The sequence below is a fragment of the Musca autumnalis genome, unplaced genomic scaffold (genome assembly GCF_047663935.1).
Source record: "Musca autumnalis isolate F117 unplaced genomic scaffold, ASM4766393v1 scaffold_5, whole genome shotgun sequence".
Classification (NCBI taxonomy): Eukaryota; Metazoa; Arthropoda; class Insecta; order Diptera; family Muscidae; genus Musca; species Musca autumnalis.
In genome coordinates this window covers 20863137-20888574 of record NW_027412088.1, presented here as the reverse complement: position 1 = coordinate 20888574, position 25438 = coordinate 20863137, and the positions used below count along the sequence as shown (strand labels likewise).

The window sequence follows — 25438 nt, the reverse complement described above, 5'->3', positions numbered from 1 at the left end:
AAAGAAAGGGTGCTTCTATAAACCCATTCTGAAAGAAAGGGTGCTTCTATAGATCCATTCTGAAAGAAAGGGTGCTTCTATAGACCCATTCTGAAAGAAAGGGTGCTTCTATAGACCCATTTTGAAAGAAAGAGTGCTTCTATAGACCCATTCTGAAAGAAAGGGTACTTCTATAGACCCATTCTGAAAGAAAGGGTGCTTCTATAGACCCATTCTGAAAGAAAGGGTGCTTCTATAGACCCATTCTGAAAGAAAGGGTGCTTCTATAGACCCATTCTAAAAGAAAGGGTACTTCTATAGACCCATTCTGAAAGAAAGGGTGCTTCTATAGACCCATTCTGAAAGAAAGGGTGCTTCTATAGACCCATTCTGAAAGAAAGGGTGCTTCTATAGACCCATTCTGAAAGAAAGGGTGCTTCTATAGACCCATTCTGAAAGAAAGGGTGCTTCTATAGACCCAATCTGAAAGAAAGGGTGCCTCTATAGACCCATTCTGAAAGAAAGGGTGTTTCTGTAGACCCTTTTTGTCTGAGCCAAAAGAAACGACGCCAGTGGAGTCATTTGTCAGACAAGGTGACACGTGGTTATGTCTGGCGAACTATGACACTTTCCGCTAATTTTGGTATGGGGGACAATGAGCGTGCAAAACGTAGAGCTTTCAATCTGCGACAATTGTGAAAACTTTGTTTTTGTCTTTTTTGAGGCTTCAGCTCATGTCATTTGGTGTGCAAGAAGGGCTCATAGGCCTTTGTTAAGAATGTGTTCAAAAGCCAAAAGGTGCTTAGCAACGTAATACCATATGCTATAACCCCATGTTGAAGATTGTGGTTTAAAAATAGAATCACATATACATACATATTTGTTTTTCAAAACACATTTCAAAGCATTCTCCCCCGTAAAAAATTCATATTAATCCTGCCATTATAGCCGGTTCCTCTTAACATTTTAAATTAAAATAAATTAGCTTTCATTGTTAAATATTCCACGTGAATTAAATTCAAGAGATTTTTTGCTTTGTTCGGAAAATCGGGGAAATAATTTAATTCAATTTTTGCTTTTTGTTTCTTTCTTCTTGGTAATATCTCATTTTCTTGTTAATTAGAAGTGTGCTGAGTGTTTAGCAAGAGATTGCTCCATGGGTGTGTGTGTGGCTGTGTATGTGGGTGTACGTGCCTGTATTACGTGTGCCATAATTAATTCTCTTATCAAATACTAATTTGCCTTTCATTTGTTTTCTTTCATTCTGTTTCGTTTTGCTTACATTTTTACTGCAATCGTACACGCGAAATGTGAAAACAATGATTTGTGTACAAAAACAAAATAACAACAACAAAAACAAATTCAACAATCAACCCATGGCATTAATAACAAAACATCAACAATTCTGGACATATGGATGAATGAACACACACACACACACTTAATTAAATAAAAAAACAACTCTACATAAAAAACGACATTGTCTTTAACCACACAATTACTCATCTGAATGGCACTTGGAACCACCAACTATGGCGACAACACCACCAACAACAACTATCTCGCCTACATATCCTTTTGGCTGTTGGCTATGTTGTTTGATACTGCCCTACTTGCCGCCACTCTTATCTGTGTCACTTGACTCCCTGGCGTTGTGATACCACCACGTACGTGTTGCTGTGTATGTATGCGTGTGGGGACCAACAAAAATGCACTGCTGGCATTTCTTGGTTGTTTCTGCTGCTTTTGCTGTCGTTGTTACCTTTAGGGAATTGCGTTGCTTGCGCAACTCCATCCATGCGAATTTATTCTTCACCTACATCATGTCGGGTTTACTCTGGATACTTACACTTTCGGTACAGGTAAGTAAGAATGGATGTTTGTATATGTTTAGTGCACAGAGTGGTGCCTATATGTATGTATGTAATGTGAATGTGTTTGTGTATGTTTATGAGGAAGTGAATGAATTCATGCAAAGAAACACATACTTCGGAAAAGGCAAAATAATGCACAAGGGGAAACGTACAATGCTTGTCACTTGAATAGCCTAACAAGAAATTATTCAAGTGTTAACTTCTGAAGGGTATAAGGGTGGAATGGAATTTTAAAAAATAGAAAAACAAGAATGGCGTTAAGTTCGTCCGGGCCGGAGAAAGAAGGGGTGTTTCTATAGACCCTTTCTGAAATAAAGGGTGCTTCTATAGACCCTTTCTGAATGAAAAAGTTGCTTCTGTAGACACTTTCTGAAAGAAAGGGTGCTTCTATAGATCCTTTCTGAAAGAAAGGGTGCTTCTACAGACCATTTCTGAAAGAAATAGTGCTTCTATAGACCCTTCCTGAAAGAAAGGGTGCATCTATAGACCCTTTTTGAAAGACAGGGTGCTTCTATAGACCCTTTTTGAAAGTAAGGGTGCTTCTACAGACCATTTCTGAAAGAAATAGTGCTTCTATAGACCCTTCCTGAAAGAAAGGGTGCTTCTATAGACCCTTTTTGAAAGACAGGGTGCTTCTATAGACCCTTTTTGAAAGAAAGGGTGCTTCTATAGACTCTTTTTGAAAGAAAGGGTGCTTCTACAGACCCTTTTTGAAAGAAAGGGTGCTTCTATAGACCCTTTTTGAAAGAAAGGGTGCATCTATTGACCCTTTTTAAAAGAATGGGTGCATCTATTGACCCTTTCAAAAGAAAGGGTGCTTCTATTGACCCTTTCAAAAGAAAGGGTGCTTCTATTGACCCTTTCTAAAAGAAAGGGTGCTTTTATAGACCCTTTCTCAAAGAAAGGGTGCTTCTATTGACCCTTTCTCAAGGAAAGGGTGCTTCTATTGACACTTTCTCAAAGAAAGGGTGCTTCTATTGACCCTTTCTCAAAGAAAGGGTGCTTCTATAGACCCTTTCTCAAAGAAAGGGTGCTTCTATAGACCCTTTCTCAAAAAATGGGTGCTTCTATAGACCCTTTCTGCAAGATATGGTGCTTCTATAGACCCTTTCTGCAAGATATGGTGCTTCTATAGACCCTTTCTGCAAGATATGGTGCTTCTATAGACCCTTTCTGAATGAAAAAGTTGCTTCTGTAGACACTTTCTGAAAGAAAGGGTGCTTCTATAGATCCTTTCTGAAAGAAAGGGTGCTTCTACAGACCATTTCTGACAGAAATAGTGCTTCTATAGACCCTTCCTGAAAGAAAGGGTGCATCTATAGACCCTTTTTGAAAGACAGGGTGCTTCTATAGACCCATTTTGAAAGTAAGAGTGCTTCTACAGACCATTTCTGAAAGAAATAGTGCTTCTATAGACCCTTCCTGAAAGAAAGGGTGCTTCTATAGACCCTTTTTGAAAGACAGGGTGCTTCTATAGACCCTTTTTGAAAGAAAGGCTGCTTCTATAGACTCTTTTTGAAAGAAAGGGTGCTTCTACAGACCCTTTTTGAAAGAAAGGGTGCTTCTATAGACCCTTTTTAAAAGAAAGGGTTCTTCTATAGACCCTTTTTGAAAGAAAGGGTGCTTCTATGGACCTTTTTCGAAAGAAAGTGTACTTCTATAGACCCTTTTTGAAAGAAAGGGTTCTTCTATAGACCCTTTTTGAAAGAATGGGTGCTTCTATAGACCCTTTTTAAAAGAAAGGGTTCTTCTATAGACCCTTTTTGAAAGAAAGGGTGCTTCTATGGACCTTTTTTGAAAGAAAGTGTACTTCTATAGACCCTTTTTGAAAGAAAGGGTGCTTCTATAGACCCTTTTAGAAAGAAAGGGTGCATCTATTGACCCTTTTTAAAAGAATGGGTGCATCTATTGACCCTTTCAAAAGAAAGGGTGCTTCTATTGACGCTTTCTAAAAGAAAGGGTGCTTCTATTGACCCTTTCTCAAGGAAAGGGTGCTTCTATTGACACTTTCTCAAAGAAAGAGCGCTTCTATTGACCCTTTCTCAAAGAATGGGTGCTTCTATAGACCCTTTCTCAAAGAATGGGTGCTTCTATAGACCCTTTCTGAAACAAAGGGTGCTTCTATTGACCCTTTCTGAAACAAAGGGTACTTCTATAGACCCTTTGTAAAACAAAGGGTGCTTCTATAGACCCTTTCTGAAACAAAGGGTGCTTCTATAGACCCTTTCTGAAACAAAGGGTGCTTCTATTGACCCTTTCTGAAACAAAGGGTGCTTCTATAGACCCTTTGTAAAACAAAGGGTGCTTCTATAGACCCTTTCTGAAACGAAGGGTGCTTCTATTGACCCTTTCTGAAACAAAGGGTTCTTCTATAGACCCTTTCTGAAACAAAGGGTGCTTCTATAGACCCTTTCTGAAACAAAGGGTGCTTCTATAGACCCTTTCGGAAACAAAGGGTGCTTCTATTGACCCTTTCTGAAACAAAGGGTGCTTCTATTGACCCTTTCTGAAACAAAGGGTGCTTCTATAGACCCTTTCTGAAACAAAGGGTGCTTCTATAGACCCTTTCTGAAACAAAGGCTGCTTCTATAGACCCTTTCTGAAACAAAGGCTGCTTCTATAGACCCTTTCTGAAAGAAAGGCTGCTTCTATAGACCCTTTCTGAAAGAAAGGGTGCTTCTATAGACCCTTTCTGAAACAAAGGCTGCTTCTATAGACCCTTTCTGAAACAAAGGCTGCTTCTATAGACCCTTTCTGAAACAAAGGCTGCTTCTATAGACCCTTTCTGAAACAAATTCTGCTTCTATAGACCCTTTCTGAAACAAAGGCTGCTTCTATAGACCCTTTCTGAAACAAAGGCTGCTTCTATAGACCCTTTCTGAAAGAAAGGGTGCTTCTATAGACCCTTTCTGAAACAAAGGCTGCTTCTATAGACCCTTTCTGAAAGAAAGGGTGCTTCTATACCTATTTTCTTAAAAAAGAGTGCTTCTATAGATCCTTTCTGAAAGAAAGGGTGCTTCTATAGACCCTTTCTGAAAGAAAGAGTGCTTCTATAGACCCTTTCTGAAAGAAAGAGTGCTTCTATAGACCCTTTCTGAATGAAAGGGTCCTTCTATACCTAATTTCTTAAATAAAGAGTGCTTCTATTGACCCTTTCTTAAAGGAAGGGTGCTTCTATTGACCCTTTCTTATAGGAAGGGTGCTTCTATTGACGCGTTCTGAAAGAAAGGATGCTTTTATAGACCCTCAAAAAAGAGTGATTTTATACACCCATTCTGAAGGAAAGAGTGCTTCTGTACATACTTTCTGAAAGAACGGGTACTTATATATACCCTTTCTCAACGAATGGGTATTTACATACACCCTTTCTTGAAGAAACGGTGCTCACATAGAGCCTTTCTGAAAGAAGGGGTGCTTCTTTAGTCCCTTTCTGAAAAAGGGTGCTTTGATAGACACTTTCCGAAAGAAAGATTGCTTCTATTGACCATTTCTGCAAGAAAGGGTGCTTCTATTGACCATTTCTGCAAGAAAGGGTGCTTCTATTGACCCTTTCGGAAAGAAAGAGTGTTTCTGTACCCCCATTCTGAAAGAAAGGGTGCTTCTATTGACCCTTTCTGAAAGAAAGAGTGCTTCTATAACCCCATTCTTAAAGAAAGGGTGCTTCTATTGACCCTTTCTGAAAGAAAAAGTGCTGCTACTGACACTTTCTCCAAGAAAGAGTGCGTTTATAGACCCATTCTGAAAGAAAGGGTGCTTCTTATACACCCTTTCTGAAAAAAGGGTGCTTCTTATACACCCTTTCTGAAAAAAGGGTGCTTCTATAGACCTTTTCTGAAAAAATGGTGCTTCTATAGACCCTTTCTGAAAAAAGGGTGCTTCTATAGAACCTTTCTGAAATAAATGGTGCTTCTATAGATATCTTCAGAAATACAGGACTTGGGAGGTACCCTTCTATGTATTCTATGTGGGTATATGAAAATGTGGACCTCTTATAGGAAAGATTAACATTATTTACAAGATTATAAACAATCCTTCTGTCGAAGTGCTGAACAAATTTAGAAAATGTAACACAATGGCTCCAATGAGGCAAATAATAGTCAAAATTACATCAAACAACATTCAAAATAAAGCAATTAAACTGTTCCCCTTAAGCCGCCTTTGTTCTTCATAGTGTTTTTCTGCCTTCATTGTTTTTTTTCAGAACATTATCTCTCCATTTCACCCTAATATGCGTTTATTTTTTGTACGCATTAACAATTTGTTTTGCTCTAATTTAAAGAATTCTTCATGTACGTCTACCTTGTGTGTGTTCTACTTGTTGTGTAAAGAAATTTGTTTATTAAATTTTTATTTTGTCATCATCAGCATCATCAACATTATTTTTATGCCTCACAAATACCATCAGAAAAATAATACGAATAATAATATTTCAGCGAAAGTAATTCTTTATCTGTTATCCCACAGATTTCCCTGCATACCGGCATGTCGGGGTGTATTGTTCTGGTGACATTATTTCATTTTTTTACGCTGACAAATTTCTTTTGGATGCTGGTGGAAGGTAAGTTGAATTATGATGAATGGGGGGATTAGGTAACATATAAAATTATGGCTTTTCAAGGGGCTTATAACGAATGGCATATTATGTTAAATAGACATTTAGATATGACACATAATAAAACAAATCTTACTCTTAAAGGGATTTGTTACGTTATTACACAAATATTTTATTGGCACTAAAGTAAGAAAGTTATTCTAATGAAAATTCAATTTTACGGAAGGCTCTTTTTAGAGCCTCTGTTGTTGTTGTAACAGTATTTGATAGCTATGTATGTTCTTTTTTCTGCTTAGTCTGGCTATGGGTCTATCTCCAGTTCTAGGAATGTGACTGCTTCGATGGGATGTAACCACAGATCTACTGGAGTTAGATGAGTAGGTTTGACAGGGCTGTTGATATGGTGCAGTGTGTCGTGTGGACCTGTGCCGCATGCTGGGTAAATGTTTTACACTTGGTCATCGATCCTTGCCCAGAGCGTAGTGGAGTCAAAACTATTCTGGTTTGTGGTTGCAGCTCCAAGGACCACATTCAATTCACACTATAGTTGTTTATGGCATCTGCAACTGCATCTGCACGGACAAAAATATAGCAAACAAAATATATGTTTGGGTGCAAACAAATATATGTTTGTACCCAAACATATATTTGTTTCCAACAGTCCCTCACATAACATATGTTTGCTGCTATGCGTGAATGCTGCCCAAACCTGCCCAAACCTGATTGCTGAAGATCCCTCCTGACATGCCTGGAATGGTTCTCTCGGTAACAGCCGATCATGTAATGCAATGAAAACATGCCATTGAGTTGCTGTACTGGATGAATATTTGCCTCCTCATGTAAATGTTCCATTGAAGACACAGGAAGCATCTCAATGCAGTTCTCAGGGCGGCAAACAGAAAGACTGAATATTTTCCATCGCGTTGCACTTATATTTGCGGATCACACTGGCGCCGCGTAGCTTACCATAGACCGATATATTGCCTTATGTGTGTTCAACTTGTGGACTTGGCTCCTACATCTCAGGTTGTCACATATAACCGTGGCATGTGGGGACGACGTGCACATGCTGTCGAATGTGACCCCTAGTATCCTGGGGTAATTAGTGGTCAGAATTATGCTACCATCAACCATGACATTTAACTCAATGCCCATTTCTGCAGTCCATGAAGGTTGTGAATAAAGTGACCGTAGAGTTAGTGGCGGTTATTTGCATAATCCTCGCGTGAAAATTGTGGTAAGATAAGTCAAATAGGAATTCAGCTTTCACAAATGACATCAGATAAGGTATCTGAAGCCAAGGTTGTACAATCATCCGCTTATTTTACGATCTCAATACCATCTGGAGGGAATGCAATATGGAAGAGGAATTCCGGAGATATCATCCCACCTTGGAGAACACCCTGTTTCAGTCAACGCACCTTGGACTTCTTGTTCCGGAATTCCACGTACGATTGGCATCCAAGCATGTAATTGTTTATCCAACATTTCAAACTTAATCTGCTCAATGTCCTCAAACAGCGTGGATTGCTTGACAGCATCAAAGCCTTTTCGAAAGTCGAAGGCCATCATCACTGTTCTATCGCACGGCTTGCTCTGGTTGATTTACCGACTAATATGTGTTGAGATGGCAAGCAGCGCTGTTTTCGTTCCGTGCTACTTACGGAACACATGCCAAAGATCGGCAACTGGATAGCTATTTCTAACTCTGGGGAGGATTAAAGTCTCAAGGGTTATTGATACGGGAAACAAAAAGTAAATCGGTCTGTATGCTTCACCTTTTCTGGCATCCTTCTTCCACTTCAGTAGAGGGAAGGGTAGCTAGAGTGGGTAGCTAGAGACGGGTTGAGAACTATGGTGAGATACTCGACTCCAGCTCATCCAGCAGTTTCAGCATTACTATGGAGACTACATCAGGACCCAACGCTTTGATTGATTTAGCGTTCCTGATGGCATTCGCAGCATCATCCATTGTAAAATGTGGAGGTTCATCCTCGTTAGGAAGAGATCTAATGCGACGTAGTACTCTTCTCTTCGCCCTGTCACCCTAGGGATACTCGACAAATTGTCGTTTGAAATAACATGAGGTGCGCATGATCATTTAGTGTAACGTCGCCCAACGCGACTGAGATATAACTGCCTTCTCTCCAGGGTTCGAGAATGACTTAACCGTTGCCCCCAATTCACTTATTCCGGCTCCGATGTTGTTCATCGACCAACATGTTAAGATCCAGTGTCAGCTTCCTGACTCTGGGGTCACTGGGGTTGGCCCGACGAATCTCATTACGCTCATCTGTTAATCCAGCCGCCTCTGCTGGGAAGTTAATTCTCACTTCGGGTATTCGACCAGCAGGTATATGGCGAACGGCAGCAGCAGTGATTATATCTCGGAACGTCCTTTCCGCTACCCAAAGATCAGATGAATTAGGTAGATCTCTGAAGCGGTGATTACAGAACTCTCAGAAACTTGACCAATCAGCTTTCCCATTATTGACGAATTTGCAGCGTTCAGAGCCGATGAAATCAGGCGGTCTGCTAATTGAGACAATTATGGGAATATGATCTGATCCAAGAAAAATTACCGGTTGCCAGGTAATGCCATTTATCAGACCAGGTGACACGATGGTTATGTCTGGCGAACTGTGACACTCTCCGCTAATTCTGTTTGGGGCGTTCTCACTGACCATGCAAAACGTAGAGCTATCAATCTGCTCAGCCAGCACTATACCCCTCTGGTTGTTTCTGAGAACCGAATGCCACAACTCATGATGCGCATTAAAGTCCCCCAGGACTATACGGTTATAACCTTTCAAAAGGGGCTATAACCTGGAGTACAGCTATTTATCGGCGGGATGTATACGTTCGGCAACTCTACCTCGACAGTTCCAAGCCTTCCGATTTTGAAATTTTTTATCCACGTTTTGAACTCTCTAGTACATTGCAAAAGCATTGGAACGCTCTTTCAGGCAGTTTTGGCCTTGTGGATAAAAAACTTTAAGTCAAAATCGGGAGGCTTGATTTACACCGTAGACCAGTGGTCTAGTGGACTTTTTTGCTCAGTACAATCCCAAAAAATGTGTTTTTTCTTCCATACAAATCGACCCGGACAAATGTGTACACTGAACACGCTGGCGGGAACACGGATGTTGTGTGGTTCCAGGTCAATCCGGTATAGGAGAACCCGCCGCCGTGGCATTGAGAGCTCTAGGTTGACTTCTTCCAGCGTTGGTAAGGTGAATGATTTTCATAATATATGGACCACACTCCTTCAGGTACCTCCCCCACAAAAGTTGGAAAATGTTCGGAAAAGTTGTGTGCAACTTTTGAAGGTCCACACTTTGCTCTTCGTGAAACTTATACCAGGCATAAATGTGGTTTCAAAATAGACTCTATCGGTCCACTCCTTCGGGTACCTCCCACACTAAATTTCGGAGAAGTTCAGTTAAGAACCTGCTCTCTAATCACTTAGATCTTTCGTGTAACAACTTGAATTCTTACTTAGTTACTTAGTTGGCCCATTACAAAACATTTGTTCCATAGACCGAATTAAGAAAAGATCTCCAATTCACTCTGTTTTTCACTTCGCTTTTTGGAATACCGCGCCTTTTCATTTCTTCATCCACTTGTATGCTCCATAGAAGCTTAGGCCTGCGATTCTGCGTGCACCGCCATGTGGCATGTATTCATACGCCTTTTTAGCGGGTTCATCATCGCTCATTCTTATGATATGTCCTAGCCAACGCAATCGCTGCATCTCGATACGTTTTACTATATTGATGTCGTTGTATAGCAGATACAGCTCGTGGTTCATACGACGTCGATATTCACCGTCAACGCAGAATGGTTCGTAGATATTTCGAAGAATTTTTCTCTCAAGCACTGCCTTATCTGCTTGCGCAAGTACCCAGGCTTCGGAACCATACATCAGCACGGGTAGTATCAGTGTTTTGTAAAGCGTTATTTTTGTTTGACGAGTTGTGGCTTTGTTTTTAAATTGCTTACTTAAGCCAAATCTGTTGGCCAATACAATGCTTCTTTTTATTTCACAACTGATGTCGTTTGTTGTGTTTACGGCGGTGCCGAGGTATACGAAGTCTTTTACTACCTTAAAATTATAGGAACCAACTTCAACAGTTGGTCCGATCTCAATGGACGCAATGCGCGTCGACACCATCAACTTGGTCTTCTCGCCGTTTACCGCCAGACCCACTTTAGCAGATTCTCCTTCGACCTTCATAAATTTATCGGTTATTTCTTTTACTAATCGTCCCATGATGTCTATATCATCAGCATAAGCAAGTAACATGTGGCAATTGGTGTAGATTGTGCCGCTTCTTTTGACATTTGCCACTCGTATAACCTTTTCTAGCAGGATGTTGAAAAGATCACACGAAAGTCTGTCTCCTTGCCTGAAACCTCTTTTGGTACACAACTCTTCGGAGAGGTTCTTTCCTATTTTAACTGAAGATCTTGTGTCAGTTAGAGTCATTTTACAAAGCCGAATGAGCTTTGCGGGGATACCAAATTCAGACATGGTTTGGAATACCTTTGAACCTAGCGGACTGTCTTAGGCTGCTTTATAATCGACAAAAAGGTGGTAGGAGTCAATCTACATCTCTTGGGTCTTCTCCAGGATTTGCCGCAGGGTAAATATCTGGTCGATGGTGGACTTGCCAGGTCTCAAGCTGCATTGGTACAGTCCAATTATTTCGTTGAATATAGGCTTTAGTCGTTCGCACAATACCCCTGACACTATCTTGTAGGCGATAGGGAGAAGACTTATGCCCCTATAGTTGGGGCACAAAGTCTTATCTCCGTTCTTATGGACGAGACACAGGATGCTCAGGTTCCAATCGTCGGGTAAGCGTTCTTCCTGCCGCTGCGTGTCACCTCCGGTTTTAAACAGCTCGGCTGGTAGGCCATCAGCTCCTGCTGCCTTATTATTCTTCAGCCGGTTTATTACTATCTTTACCTCATCTTGGCTGGGTGGTATACATTCAATACCATCTTCTGGGATTGGATCTGTGGTATCTTCGTCGACTTCGCTACTATTGGCTACCAACAGTTTGGAAAAATGCTCTTTCAAAATCCTTAGCACACTATATGTATCAGTTACCAGATTACCTTGATGGTCTCTACAGGAGAATGTGCCAGTTCCAAAGCCATCAGTTTGATGTTTCACTCTTTGGTAGAATTTTCGGATTTCATTCTGGTTCCTGTACATCTCGATTTTTTGACACTCCCGCCTTTCCATTTCTATCTTTTTCCAGCGGAAAAGACGTTTCCCCTCTCTCCTTTTCTCCAGATGCCTCTCTCGTGCGCTACGAGTTGCTACTGATTGTAAAGTAGCCCTATATGCCGCATTTTCTCTTCGGTAGCAGCACGACACTCCTAGTCATACCATGGATTCCTTGGTGGAGGTCTCTGGTATCCAAGTACTGATTTTGCGGTTGTTTCCATGGAGTGGGCAATGTTTTGCCATTGTGTTGTTGTGTTAGCGGGACAAGGAGTGCTCTCATTAAGCAATTGGGTTAGTTGAGTGGAATATGCTGTGGCTATCTGTTGTGATTGCAGCTTACTGATGTCCAACTTCCGTGTTGTGTCTGTTCCGGGTGCGTACCTTTGCTGCACCTAGGTAGTGGTCCGAGTCTATGGTTGCTCTTCGGAACGATCGTACTTCCAACACACTCGATAAATGTCTTCCATCTATCACAACGTGATCAATTTGGTTACTTGTTCTTTGATCTGGAGACAGCCAGGTGCCCTTCTGAATATCGAGATGCTTAAATCTGGTACTGCTAACTACCATGTTTTTTTGCAGCTGCAAAGTCTATCAGCCACATACCCTTGTCAGATGTTTCACTGTGGAGACTGAATTTCCCGACTGTTGGTCCAAAGATATTCTCCTTTCCAATTTTGCCATTAAAATCGCCTAGTATAATTTTAATGTCATGGGCTGGGCAATGGTCATACGTTTCTTCTAGGCGCTCGTAAAATATGTCTTTGGTCTGTTCGTCCTTGTCTTTAGTGGGAGCATAGAGCAAATAAAGCTGATGTTGAAGAATTTCGCTTTTAATCGAATGGCAGTAAGTCTTTCATTCACTGGGTACCAGATGTTTTAGTCTCCGACTAACTACAAATCCGCAACCAAACTTATGCTTTACGTCATGGCAGTTATAATACAGTGCGTTACCTGTAGGTGTTGTTGTGACGCTTTTCCCAATCCATCGTATTTCCTGTATGGCGATAATGTCGGCCTTGTACTTTTCAAGTACATCTGCCCATGCGTAAACTGCACCATCTCTATAAAGAGTGCGAACATTCCAGGTGCAGATTCGCAGATCATGGTACTTAAAACGTTTGCGGGGTTCGTCTATTTTAGAGGGGTTCGCTTTTCCTTTCCTTTTGTTTTTTCATAGTAGGTTGTTTTTTCTAGGTGAGGGTTACTAACCCGACGCCCAAACCCATGTTTTTAACGTTCTTATGGGTGAACGCGCGGCACATGTTAGCTCACTACCTTTAACGGGTGTTAAAGGCAGTTCCCCAGGTGACACCACGGGGAGGTCAGTGTCCACTTGAGATGAGAGAGGGACCAAGATAAATCCTGGACTTTGCCATGTTAAAGCCGGTCAGAACCGTTCCGTGGTATCTTCCATCCCCTACGTCAAAAATGCATTCAAGTGAATTTTGATCCCAAATTAGCCTGGAAATTGATCTGCAAATTGATTTCCATTATTTCCGTTAGGTTTTCTTTCTTCCGAGAGAAATTTGTGTGCCCTATGAATATGTTCAGGTTTCACATTGGTTTGCTCACCTAAAATTGCCTATTAAATATTGTTACTATATTTTTTTCTTTTTAAATTAAAATTTAAAATGAAAATTTATTGAAGTGAATAAAATTCCTAGAAATGAAAACTTATTTTTTCTTTCCTCTATTTATTTGCATATTTGTATTCAATATAAGCCCCTCGGTGAAGTGATACAATATCGTTCTCTTGATAACACTACAAGATTGAACACAATAACAACCTACAACCTACAGACACACACGGATACATACATGCATATATCAATATTTTTATTTGTTTTTCTCTTTTTATTGCATTTTTGCCATTTCCAATTCAATGGAAACCAAACGACGACCAACATCAACACCTTTTTGCCATGGTATGGGAATATTTCTGGTCACCCGAAAACAAAAACGGAAAACCGAACGAAAATCCCAGGTTTATATCTTTACATTCTGGTGGTGAAAACATTCTCCGGTGACAATACACGATTTACTGTGTATGCCACAATTGGTTGGGGTAAGTATGGAAATAATTGCCACCCACGCCTATACATATATTTATATATACATATGTATTTGCGTGTGAGATGTGAGATTTAACTTCTTCTTTTGATTTCAATTTCACTGAAAATGACATGCACACACACGTTCACAGTAAATTTGCAATTATGAAATTGACATTTTAAAATAAATATTTAATGGATCCGCCGCCAACGAACAGAAACAGAATGAAAATTAAACAAAAGGTTGACTTAATTTTTTCAATTTGTATAATTGGGAAACACACACAATTATAACGGGTATGGGCGGACATGGGTGTGTGTGGATTATTGTTTGAAAACTCCTTTTGTTTATATTTTTTCTGTTACTGACAGAATTGCTTGCGGAAATCCCAATGACGCAAACAAAAAAAATTGAAATTATTTTTTTTGTTTCCACTTCTAAGAAATGTCTCAGAATTGAGAATGTTTCCCTTCTCTTGCTTATTAAATTTGTTATGATTATTTCTTCTTCTTCCTTTTTCCTGTTTTGTCCTTTATCGCAACTTTTTGATGTGGGTTGACCATCTATCGTAATCACCAAACCGAACGGAACAACACTACCATTTGATAGGAGGTCCTGCTGTTTTTGTTGTTATTTGGGCCATAGCTAAAGGCCTGACAATGTCATATGCCACAAATGACCAGGTATGTATGGAACTTTTTAAAAGGAAGGGAGACTTTTTACTGTCGCTGTTTGTGTTCTAGTAGTTAGATCACAGTATGTCCCCGAGTGAGGGTACAGTGAATCCAAATGAAATCCAATTATATTCAAATGTTTTGAAATCACATTAAATCGGCTTAGAAATACTGAAAATTTTGTATATTACACTGTGCAACACGAAAATTATTAACCATATTCTGACTCCACAGTGTGATAGAACAACAAAAATGAGAAGACACGTGTCGCGCCGTTTTTTCGTATCTCATCAACTTTCGCGGTTATAGGCCTCCAAAGGTTTAAGGCTTTGATGTAAAAAGGGTCATATAGTCAGGACTATATCTTCCAAACTATTAGGAAATTTGAATTTATCTCAGAGTCAAAGTTGCAGCTCTTGTCTTAAAGAACAAAAATTGTGAACACATATAACCCATCAAACTTCATCTGCAAGCTCAAAATCGCCATGGTCAAATTTCCTTTAAAATTTTTTCTCAAGTTTTGTTATACAGCTATCAAACCGATCAAATTTGTTCGTGAATATCAGCACTAAGAATCATTCCTAGAATCTTCGTATGTTCCAAAGAGTCGTTTATTGAAATCTTAGGTACATTTTTGTGGTTGACGGTATCCTTAATTTTCGGGCGATTCGGTATCTGTGGACCAGATTCGGAGAAAAAGTATAAAAATTGGATATTTTCAAAAGATTTGACATGACATTAAGTAGATTTTGATGCTATAATTGGTAGGGAAAATATCTTGGGTCCCGTGGTCGGCAAGAGCAGATTTCATGAGGTAACATCTGATAACGGAATGAGGCTTTGATCGATGTTGCAGCGGCTAAAATTGGCGGGTTCTTTCGTAGCGGACTGACCTGAAACCATAATGTTTTGACCAATGGCTGCCAACCTAGCATCAAATCGATGCTTCTGCGAAGCTTGCTACAACAACAACAATATGGCGGTGAGTACAATCCTACACCGGATTGACCCGGAACCACACAACCGCGTTCCGGCCAGCAGCTGCCACCTTAGTTTACACATTAGGCCGTGGATAAAAAAACTTAAAGTCAAAATCGGGAGACTCGATTTTCGCGGTAGACCTATGGTCTAGTGGAAGTTTTTGCTCAGTTCAATCCCAGGAATCAAAAACGCGAAGGGCTCATTAAGGTTTTTTTCCTTCCATACAAATCGCCCCGCCCTAATACACATATTTGTATAGTTTTTTCTGTGTTGGGAGCAACATATCCCAGATAACTGCTCCAGATTCGTTTGGTCCGTGCCGGGAAGAATGGAAACCCAGGACCAATATGGATTTGCTCAGTTTGTCACATCCGCATCCACCACACTCAAACTTTGGTGAGATGCAATTGTTGCCGGAAGTGGGTGCATTTCATGGGTTGTCCTGGACTCGTCCATGTGAGGGACAACGACGGGGACTATGTTGCTGCTTGATGAGTGAACACAGCCCCAGTGAATTATCGTCGTCCCTAGCAGTTCCCCCAGCAGCAGCCGCATACGCAGCACTTAACTAACCCCAGTCGTTGCTTTTCCAGTCCCCAAAAATATATCCATTTTATACCCTCAGCTGTTTGGCTAACGAGGGTATATACACACGTTTGAGCTTTATTGACAATATCTGTAAGTTCATACGACAAAAACTCCCCCTAAAGAAATAATTTTTTAGTGACAACAGCAGTTCACAGAGCCGACTGATACTTTTTTACTTGTGATAATTTAAGATCAACGAAATTGTGGAAACCAATCCAAACAGGGTGACGTAGCGGATGCATGATACCAAGGAACGGTCCTGACCGGTTTTAACATGGCAAAGCCCAGGATTTATCTTGGTCTCTCTTTCATCTCAAGTGGACACTGACCTCCCCGTGGTGTCACCTGGGGAACTGCCTTTAATACCCGTTAATGGTAGTGAGCTAACATGTGCCGCGCGTTGACCCATAAGAACGTTAAAAATTTGGGTTTGGGCGTCGGGTTAGTAACCCTCCCTTAGAAAAAACAGCCTGCAATGAAAAAACGAAAGAAAAGAAAAACAAACCCCTCTAAAGTTGACGAACCCCGAAAACGTTTTAAGGACCATGATCTGCGTATCGCATTGGCAGACGTACTTGAAAAGTACAAGGCCGACATTACTGCCATACAGGAATTACGATGGATTGGGAAAGGCGTCACAACAACACCTAAAAGTGACGCACTGTATTCATCGAGCGTGTTGTATGTACGATCGTTCCGAGGCGCAAACATTGATTCGGACCACTACCTTGTTGCAGCAAAGGTACGTACCCGTCTAAACGTTGCAAATAAAGCACGAACAGATACAACGCGGAAGTTTTACATCGATAGGCTGCAAACACAACAGATTGCCACAGCATATTCCACTCAACTAGCCCAATTGCTTAACGCGAGCACTCCTTGTCCCGATAACATAACAACACAATGGCAAAATATTGCCCACTCCATGCAAACAACCGCAAAATGCATACTTGGATTCCAGAGACCTCCACAAAGGAATTCATGGTATGACCAGGAGTGTCGTGCTGCTACCGAAGAGATTAATGCGGCATATAGAACTACTTTACAATCAGTAGCAACGCACGAGAGAGATATCGGGAGAAAAGTAGAGAAGAGAAACGTCTTTTCCGCAAGAAAAAGAGAGAAATGGAATGTCTGAATTTTGTATTCTCGCAAAGCTCATCCGGCTTTGTAAAATGACTCTAACTGACACAAGATCTTCAGTTAAAATAGGAAAGAAGAGTTTTGTATCAAACGAGGTTTCAGGTAAGGAGACGGCCTTTCGTGTGATCTTTTCAACATCCTGCTAGAAAAGGTTATACGACAGACAAACGTCAAAAGAAGTGGCACAATTTACACCAATAGCCACGTGTTACTTGCTTATGCTGATGACATAGACATCATGGGACGATCAGTAAATGAAGTAACTGATACCTTTAGAAAGGTCGAAGCAGAATCTGCGAAAGTGGGTCTGGCGGTAAACGGCGAAAAGACCAAATTGATGGTGTCGACGCGCAAAGCGTCCATAGAGCTCGGACCAACTGTGGAAGTTGGTACCTACAATTTTGAGGTAGTTAAAGACTTCGTCTACCTCGGCACTGCCATAAACACAACAAAAAACATCAGCTGTGAAATAAGAAGAAGAATTGTTTTGGCCAACAGATGCTACTAGGGTTTAAATAAGCAATTTAAAAACAAAGCCACATCTCGTCAAACAAAAATAACACTATACAAAACGCTGATACTGCCCGTGCTAATGTATGGCTCCGAAGCATGGGTACTTGCGAAAATGGGAAAATTCTTCGAAAGATATACGGGCCGATTTGCATTGACGGTGAATATCGGCGTCGTATGAACCACGAGCTATATCAGCTATACACATACATGAATATAGTTAAACGTATCGAGATGCAACGATTGCTTTGGCTAGGCCATATCATAAGAATGAGCGATAATGAACCCGCTAAAAAGGCGTATTAATTCATGCCAGATGGCGGTGCACGCAGAATCGGCAGGCCTAAGCTTCGATGGAGCATTCAAGTGGATGAAGAAATGAAAAGGCGAGGTATTCCAAAAAGGGAAGCGAAAAACAGAGAGGATTGGAGATCTTTTCTTAGTTCGGTCTATGGAACAAATGTTCTGTAATGGGCCAGCTAAGTAAGTAATCTGAACAACAACTGCAAATTGCTGCGTTGTGATGGTTACAACGTACTGAGGAAGTATCGCTCCAGAAGTGGATACAGAGGATACGCTTTCATATTACACCAGTCTGTTCAATACATATCTATGTCGGTTGAGCCTGGCTCTAATGACCCTTACATGGAATGTTTAGGGGTAGCAGTCAAGTGTGGAACTGTCGAGGTACAGTTGCCGAAAGCATACAGATAAATAGCTGCACTCCATGTTATAAGCCCAATCAATGTTAGCCCGCCTTTGGAGCGTCATAACTTGGTCTGGTCTTGGGGGAGTTAAATGCACATCATGAGTTGTGACATTCGGTTCTCGGAAACGACCAGAGGCGTATAGTGCTGAGCAGATTGATAGCTCCACGTTTTGCACGATCAATGCGGAAGCTCCTACCAGAATTAGCGGAGAGTATAAAAGTTCGCCAGACATAACCATTGTGTCACCTGGTCTGACAAATGACGTCAGCTGGCAGTCCGCCGTTTCTCTTGGTTTAGACAATCTCCCCATAATTGCCTCCATCTGCAGACCGCCCGATTTAATTGCCTCTGAACGCCGCACATTCTTCAACCATGGGAAAGCTAAATGGCCTAGTTTCAGAGAGTTCATAATTCACTACTTCAGAGGTCTGCTCAATCTTACTGATTTTCGGATAGCAGAATGGACGTTCCGACACATCATCGCGAAGTAAGACAAAATTTCCTAGCAGAGGCGACGGGATTAGCAAATTGGCGTGATGATCTTCGATGTGCCAGTGATGGTAGCCCTTGACTAATCAAAAGCTGTTGATGTTGTCAAACACTCCTTTCTTTTTGAAGACGTAGAGACCACAGCAGGGAGTTCTTCAAAGTCGGGCTACATTTCCGGAACTGTTTAGCCTATAACTCTTCTGTATTCCACCCACCCAGACAGCATTGATATCGTTACGTAAGCGGATAATTGTATGATCTTGGCATCTGGTACCCACCACTATATCATTTGTGAAAGGCTAACCTCCCTTTTGACTGGTCTACCCACCTTTTCCACGCAAGGAATATGCAAATATCCGCCACTAAATTTACCGCCACTTTGTTCACCACATGGACTGCGGATATGATCGATGGCAACATAATTCCGACCACTAACTACCCCAAAATTCTAGTCCGTAGCATTTGGGCTGCATATAAGAAAACCTTGTTGACCACATATAACGGGATAGGTCGTTCGGTGGATCATCTGCATGAGGAGGCGAAGATTCTTCCAGTAAGGTAACACCATGATTTTCTCTCGTTAGTGTAATTATTCGGTAAGATCCATTCTTTTATGAGCAGGCCTGTTGTGCTTCTCTTGGAAGACCTGTGAGGCCTACCCTCTGCTGTCATTCTATTTGAAGATCGGATGGGCTTTTATTAGAAGACCTACTGTTTTTCTGTGAGTAGACCTCTTGGTCTTCTATGAGAGGACTTGTTGCTCTTCTATGAGAAGTCCTGTTGGGCTTCTATAAAAATACCTGTTGGTCTTCTAATCGAAGATCAGATGGTCATTTATTAGAAGATTTTTTGTCTTTTAGAGGTGACCCGATGGTGTTCTATAATAATACCCGATGGTCTTCTATATGAAGACCTGATAGTCTTTTATATGAATACAAAATGGTCTTCTAAAAGAAGACCTAATTTCCTTCTATAAGAAGATCTTATGGTCGTCTAAAGGAAGACCTAATGGTCTTCTGTAAGAAGACCGAATCGTCTTCTATAAGAAGACCTAATCGTCTTCTATAAGAAGACCTAATCGCCTTCTATAAGAAGACCTAATCGTCTTCTATGAAAACCTAATATTCTTCTATAAGAAGACCTAATCGTCTTCTATAAGAAGACCTAATCGTCTTCTATAAGAAGACCTAATCGTCTTCTATAAGAAGGCCTAATGGTCTTCTATAAGAAGACCTAATGGTCTTTTATAAGAAGAACTAATGGTCTTCTATAAGAAGACCATTAAGTATTCTATAAGAAGACCATTAAGTCTTTTATAAGAAGACCTAATAGTCTTCTCTAAGAAGACTTAATCGTTTTCTGTAAGAAGACCTAATGGTCTTCTCTAAGAAGACCTAATGGTCTTCTCTAAGAAGACCTAATGGTCTTCTCTAAGAAGACCTAATCGTCTTCTATAAGAAGACCTAATCGTCTTCTATAAGAAGACCTAATCGTCTTCTATAAGAAGGCCTAATGGTCTTCTATAAGAAGACCTAATGGTCTTTTATAAGAAGAACTAATGGTATTCTATAAGAAGACCATTAAGTCTTCTATAAGAAGACCATTAAGTCTTTTATAAGAAGACCTAATAGTCTTCTCTAAGAAGACTTAATCGTTTTCTGTAAGAAGACCTAATGGTCTTCTCTAAGAAGACCTAATGGTCTTCTCTAAGAAGACCTAATCGTCTTCTATAAGAAGACCTAATCGTCTTCTATAAGAAGACCTAATCGTCTTCTATAAGAAGGCCTAATGGTCTTCTATAAGAAGACCTAATGGTCTTTTATAAGAAGAACTAATGGTCTTCTATAAGAAGACCATTAAGTCTTTTATAAGAAGACCTAATAGTCTTCTCTAAGAAGACTTAATCGTTTTCTGTAAGAAGACCTAATGGTCTTCTCTAAGAAGACCTAATGGTCTTCTCTAAGAAGACCTAATCGTCTTCTATAAGAAGACCTAATCGTCTTCTATAAGAAGACCTAATCGTCTTCTATAAGAAGGCCTAATGGTCTTCTATAAGAAGACCTAATGGTCTTTTATAAGAAGAACTAATGGACTTCTATAAGAAGACCATTAAGTCTTCTATAAGAAGACCATTAAGTCTTTTATAAGAAGACCTAATAGTCTTCTCTAAGAAGACTTAATCGTTTTCTGTAAGAAGACCTAATGGCCTTCTCTAAGAAGACCTAATGGTCTTCTCTAAGAAGACCTAATCGTCTTCTATAAGAAGACCTAATGGTCTTCTATTAGGACCTAATGGTCTTCTATTAGGACCTAATGGTCTTCTAAGAGGACTAGGTCTTCTTAGAGAAGAATATTAGGTCATCTTATAGAAGACCATTAGGTCTTCTTAGAGAAGAGGATTAGGTCTTCTTAGAGAAGACCAGTAGGTCTTCTTATAGAAGACCATTAGGTCTTCTTATAGAAGACCATTAGTTCTTCTTAGAGAAGACGATTAGGTCTTCTTAGAGAAGACCATTAGGTCTTCTTATAGAAGACGACTATGTCTTCTTATAGAAGACCATTAGGTCTTCTTATAGAAGACCATTAGGTCTTCTTAGAGAAGACGATTAGGTCTTCTTAGAGAAGACGATTAGGTCTTCTTAGAGAAGACCATTAGGTCTTCTTATAGAAGACCATTAGGTCTTCTTATAAAAGAGGATTAGGTCTTCTTAGAGAAGACCATTAGGTCTTCTTATAGAAGACCATTAGGTCTTCTTATAGAAGACAATTAGGTCTTCTCATAGAAGACCAATAGGTCTTCTTATAGAAGACCATTAGGTCTTCTTATAGAAGACCATTAGGTCTTCTTATAGAAAACGATTAGGTCTTCTTAGAGAAGACCATTAGAAGACCAATAGGTCTTCTTAAAGAAGACCATTAGGTCTTCTTATAGAAAGCGATTAGGTCTTCTTATAGAAGACCATTACGTCTTCTTGTAAAAGACCATTAGGTCTTCTTATAGAAGACCATTAGGTCTTCTTACAGAAGACCATTAGGTCTTCTTATAGAAGACCATTAGGTCTTCTTACAGAAAACGATTAAGTCTTCTTAGAGAAGACTATTAGGTCTTCTTAGAGAAGACTATTAGGTCTTCTTATAGAAGATTTAATGGTCTTCTAATAGAAGACTTAATGGACTATTAGGACTATTAGGTCTTCTTATAGAAGACCATTAGGTCTTCTTAGAGAAGACCATTAGGTCGTTTTCTATGAGAAGACCTAATGGTATTCTATAAGCAGACCTAATGGTCTTCTATAAGAAGACCTAATGGTCTTCTATAAGAAGACCTAATGGTCTTCTCTAAGAAGACCTATTGGTCTTCTCTAAGAAGACCTAATAGTATTCTATAAGAAGACCTTATGGTCTTCTATAAGAAGACCTAATGGCCTTCTGTAAGAAGTCCGAACTGCCCCGCACACTGCACCTTTTCAACTGTCCTGTCAAAGCTGCTCAACTAAATGCAGTAGCTTTGTGGTTACAAACTATCGAAGCAGCTTACATATGCTGTTACACCAAAAAATACAATCAAACCTCCAATTTCCAGGTTTCCAACGGAGGGTTAAACAATTATTACTACATAGACCAGGCTAAGGAATAATCGTTATGGAGATGGCCTCCTAACTATGTAAGGCCAACTAAATGTGACTCGCACAGTTAGATCAAATTCCAGGAAGGATCCGACACTTTTGTTCATAAATTTAGTTTAAGACCGCTCTCGGATCGTGTTGAAATTTTTAAACCCGGTACTGCTTCTGATCATTATAGAACAGTATTTTTGGTTCTAGAGAAGGCAAATGCTCCCGTGATATGGGCCACAAAATGTTCCAATTTGAAGGGCCACGCCTCCATACATCTCTTGAAAAAAGTAAACATTAATTTCAGATTTTTACTGCAGGTAGATTTTGTAGTTTCTTTCACAATGCAATAATTTTATTCTCCATGGCCCGAAAGTTCCAAAAACCTTAAGTGGTATTTTTGTAATATATGAAAGATTTTCAGTGGATTATTTAGGGCTACGATTCATCATAACTACTTCACAAACGCCTAAAAATTTAAGCTGGAAACTTCAAAAACTGTTTTCGTCCTACCGGAATACTATTTCTTTTTAAATTGGGTATCTGTTCATAGGACACCAAGGTCTACCGTCATTTTTATTTTGTTTACTTCCCTGGGTCACTTAGCCTATATTTCAGTCCGCAAGAACCACTGATACGTTTTTATCTCCATCAGTACCTTTTAGAGTTACCTCATAATTAAAATACTCCCTGTTACGCTACGACATAATTTATTTACAACATCGTTTTGAAAAAGTTTATGTTTGGAATCACTGTTAGACCACCCAATGTTTGCTGATTGCAAAACGGAGGATGTATTTTGAACTTACTACCGGTTTATGTTTTGTAACATATTTTTTGCCTCGACTGACAAAATAATTGGTTTGTTTGTGTGTGTGTGTGTGCGTGTGTCTTTTTCTTTAAACTCTTCCCTTTTGCAAAACAACAGATTGAAATAGAAGGATGTCCATGGATGCAGGAAACCTATGTCGACTGGATATTTCAGGGACCGGTGTGTGCGGTTTTAATAATTAATTTAATATTTTTGCTACGAATAATGTGGGTAAGTTTCGACAACAAAGTCCATTAGACAACAACAAGAAGAAGAACAACAACAAACCGCAATTTAAAAATTAAAAACAATAACCTTTCTTTACTTTTCTTGTCCTTTTCTCCGTCTCTTTTTCTCTGTTTTCCCTTTACCAAGGTGTTGATAACAAAACTACGTTCAGCCAATACCCTGGAAACACGTCAATATCGCAAAGCTGCCAAGGCATTGTTGGTTCTAATACCCCTGTTTGGTATTACCTATTTGGTGGTATTGGCTGGGCCATCGGAGGCTGGTGTCATGAGTCATATGTTTGCCATTGTCAGAGCAGTTTTGTTAAGCACTCAGGTAAGCGGTGATGCTGTTGAAATGTGGAGCTACTGCTGCTGGTACATAGTTGTGATGGCGACCAGCAGTGGTTTACCTATAAACTGTTTTTGGTTTTGGAAATTAATTAAAATCTATTTTCTTTCACTTTCCATTTTCAATTACGCCACAAAAAACAATAACAACAACAACAATGACTAACATAAATAATGGTTTAGGGGTTTTCGGTTTCATTGTTCTATTGTTTTCTCAATTCGGAGGTGCGCAATGCTTTGCGGCATCACATCTCAACATGGCAGGATGAGCGTAATATACGCCTGAATCAATCCAGAAGGTATGTATTTTGTAACCCTGTTATCTCTCACACAGCGACACGCACACAAAGCAAGCAATCACCAGCCACTCACACACACACACCCTCACTTTTTAGTCTTTGTCTAAAGCACTTTAAAGCAAAAAATTAACAAAAAGCTTACCAACAACAATCCATACTCCTCTCCTTACTCACTCTGTAGGTATGTTTCCAAAGGCTTTTCCAAAGATACTTCACCGCGTACCGAGTGCACCAGGTATGATTTATAGGATTAAGCCTACTACTACTAACTCACACACTCCTCCTCTCTCAGACTGTGGTAATTTTTTGCAATTCTTGATGGCTTTATTCCGCATTTGGCTTTAATACTGATTTTCCAAACGTTTTGTTTTCCTTTAAATTCCATTTCATTTGCAGGCCTCTGACAGCCTACTATGGGAAGGGTAAACGGGAGTCGTGTGTTTCATCGACCACAACCACTACAATAATTGGTCAACATCATTCAATGTCGCTGCAACGAGGAGTGGGAGGTGGTGGTGTCGGCGGCGCTGGTGGTGGAGGTTCCAATGGAGCTTTGCATATGATGCCGACTGCCACCACATTAACACTGATGCCCTGGGCTGTGAGTCCTTTGATGAAGGTAATTTTTTTAACTGAATTAAGAATAAAACGAATGACTATGCTATTCATTCAAGAACATGCAAGAGTAATACAAATCTCAAAGGATACAAATTGAGAGATATAAAACAAGAGGCCACATTATTTTCGAGGTCAAAATGGCTATAGCTTGAAATACATTTGTTAAACTCTTTTAGTAAGATTTATTGCATCGCAAATTTGAGGATATAAATTTGTTGCGGGCATTAAATTAAATCAATGCCAATTTAGGTTTTTAATGAGATGTTTGTGAGTGTTGCCCAGATTTTTACAATAACCAATATGATCCCACAAACATGCCACAATGACTGCACCTTTATTCATATTCGCTCAATTATATGGGACCTACTTTGTATCGCCGAGTACACCACTTGTAGAGAAGATTTATATCACTGAAATACTCAGCAATTGTCGCCTATATTATGATGAAGTACAGGTTGCCACTGCACAGGGGTTCAGAAATCGATTTTCCTGGCCAAAACCCCAATTTTTTGTCCTCACCGATTGTAAATTTTTATATGGGATTCGATAGTAAACGTATTGAATCTAAGAAAAAAAAAATAGCAGATACTACATTTTTGTCAACAAAGTTTCGTTTTGCAGAATGCCGCCTGACATTGTCCTCTTTAAAACCATATAAATACTTTTGGTTTAAAACTTTTTTAAATTTATTAAAATTACATTGGAAGATGTGTGTTTTCCCCCA

General features: G+C 40.0%; 1 protein-coding gene across 3 annotated transcripts in view; it reads left to right on the top strand.

The window, feature by feature from the left end:
* Window positions 1–25438, top strand: part of Dh44-R1 (Diuretic hormone 44 receptor 1) — a 145376-nt gene that overhangs the window by 109147 nt on the left and 10791 nt on the right. Inside the window, exons 4-12 of one of the 3 annotated variants that reach the window (XR_012408479.1) lie at window positions 1748–1841; window positions 6318–6411; window positions 13632–13712; window positions 14309–14382; window positions 23337–23450; window positions 23595–23783; window positions 23981–24096; window positions 24278–24394; window positions 24493–24715. Coding sequence is in view for 2 of the 3 variants with exons in the window: in XM_073956232.1 (XP_073812333.1) it covers window positions 1748–1841; window positions 6318–6411; window positions 13632–13712; window positions 14309–14382; window positions 23337–23450; window positions 23595–23783; window positions 23981–24096; window positions 24278–24331; window positions 24493–24715 (1039 nt within the window). In the remaining variant the exon portion in view is untranslated. The remainder of the gene's footprint in view (window positions 1–1747; window positions 1842–6317; window positions 6412–13631; window positions 13713–14308; window positions 14383–23336; window positions 23451–23594; window positions 23784–23980; window positions 24097–24277; window positions 24395–24492; window positions 24716–25438) is intronic. The other 2 variants (XM_073956232.1, XM_073956233.1) reach the window with 2 other exon arrangements.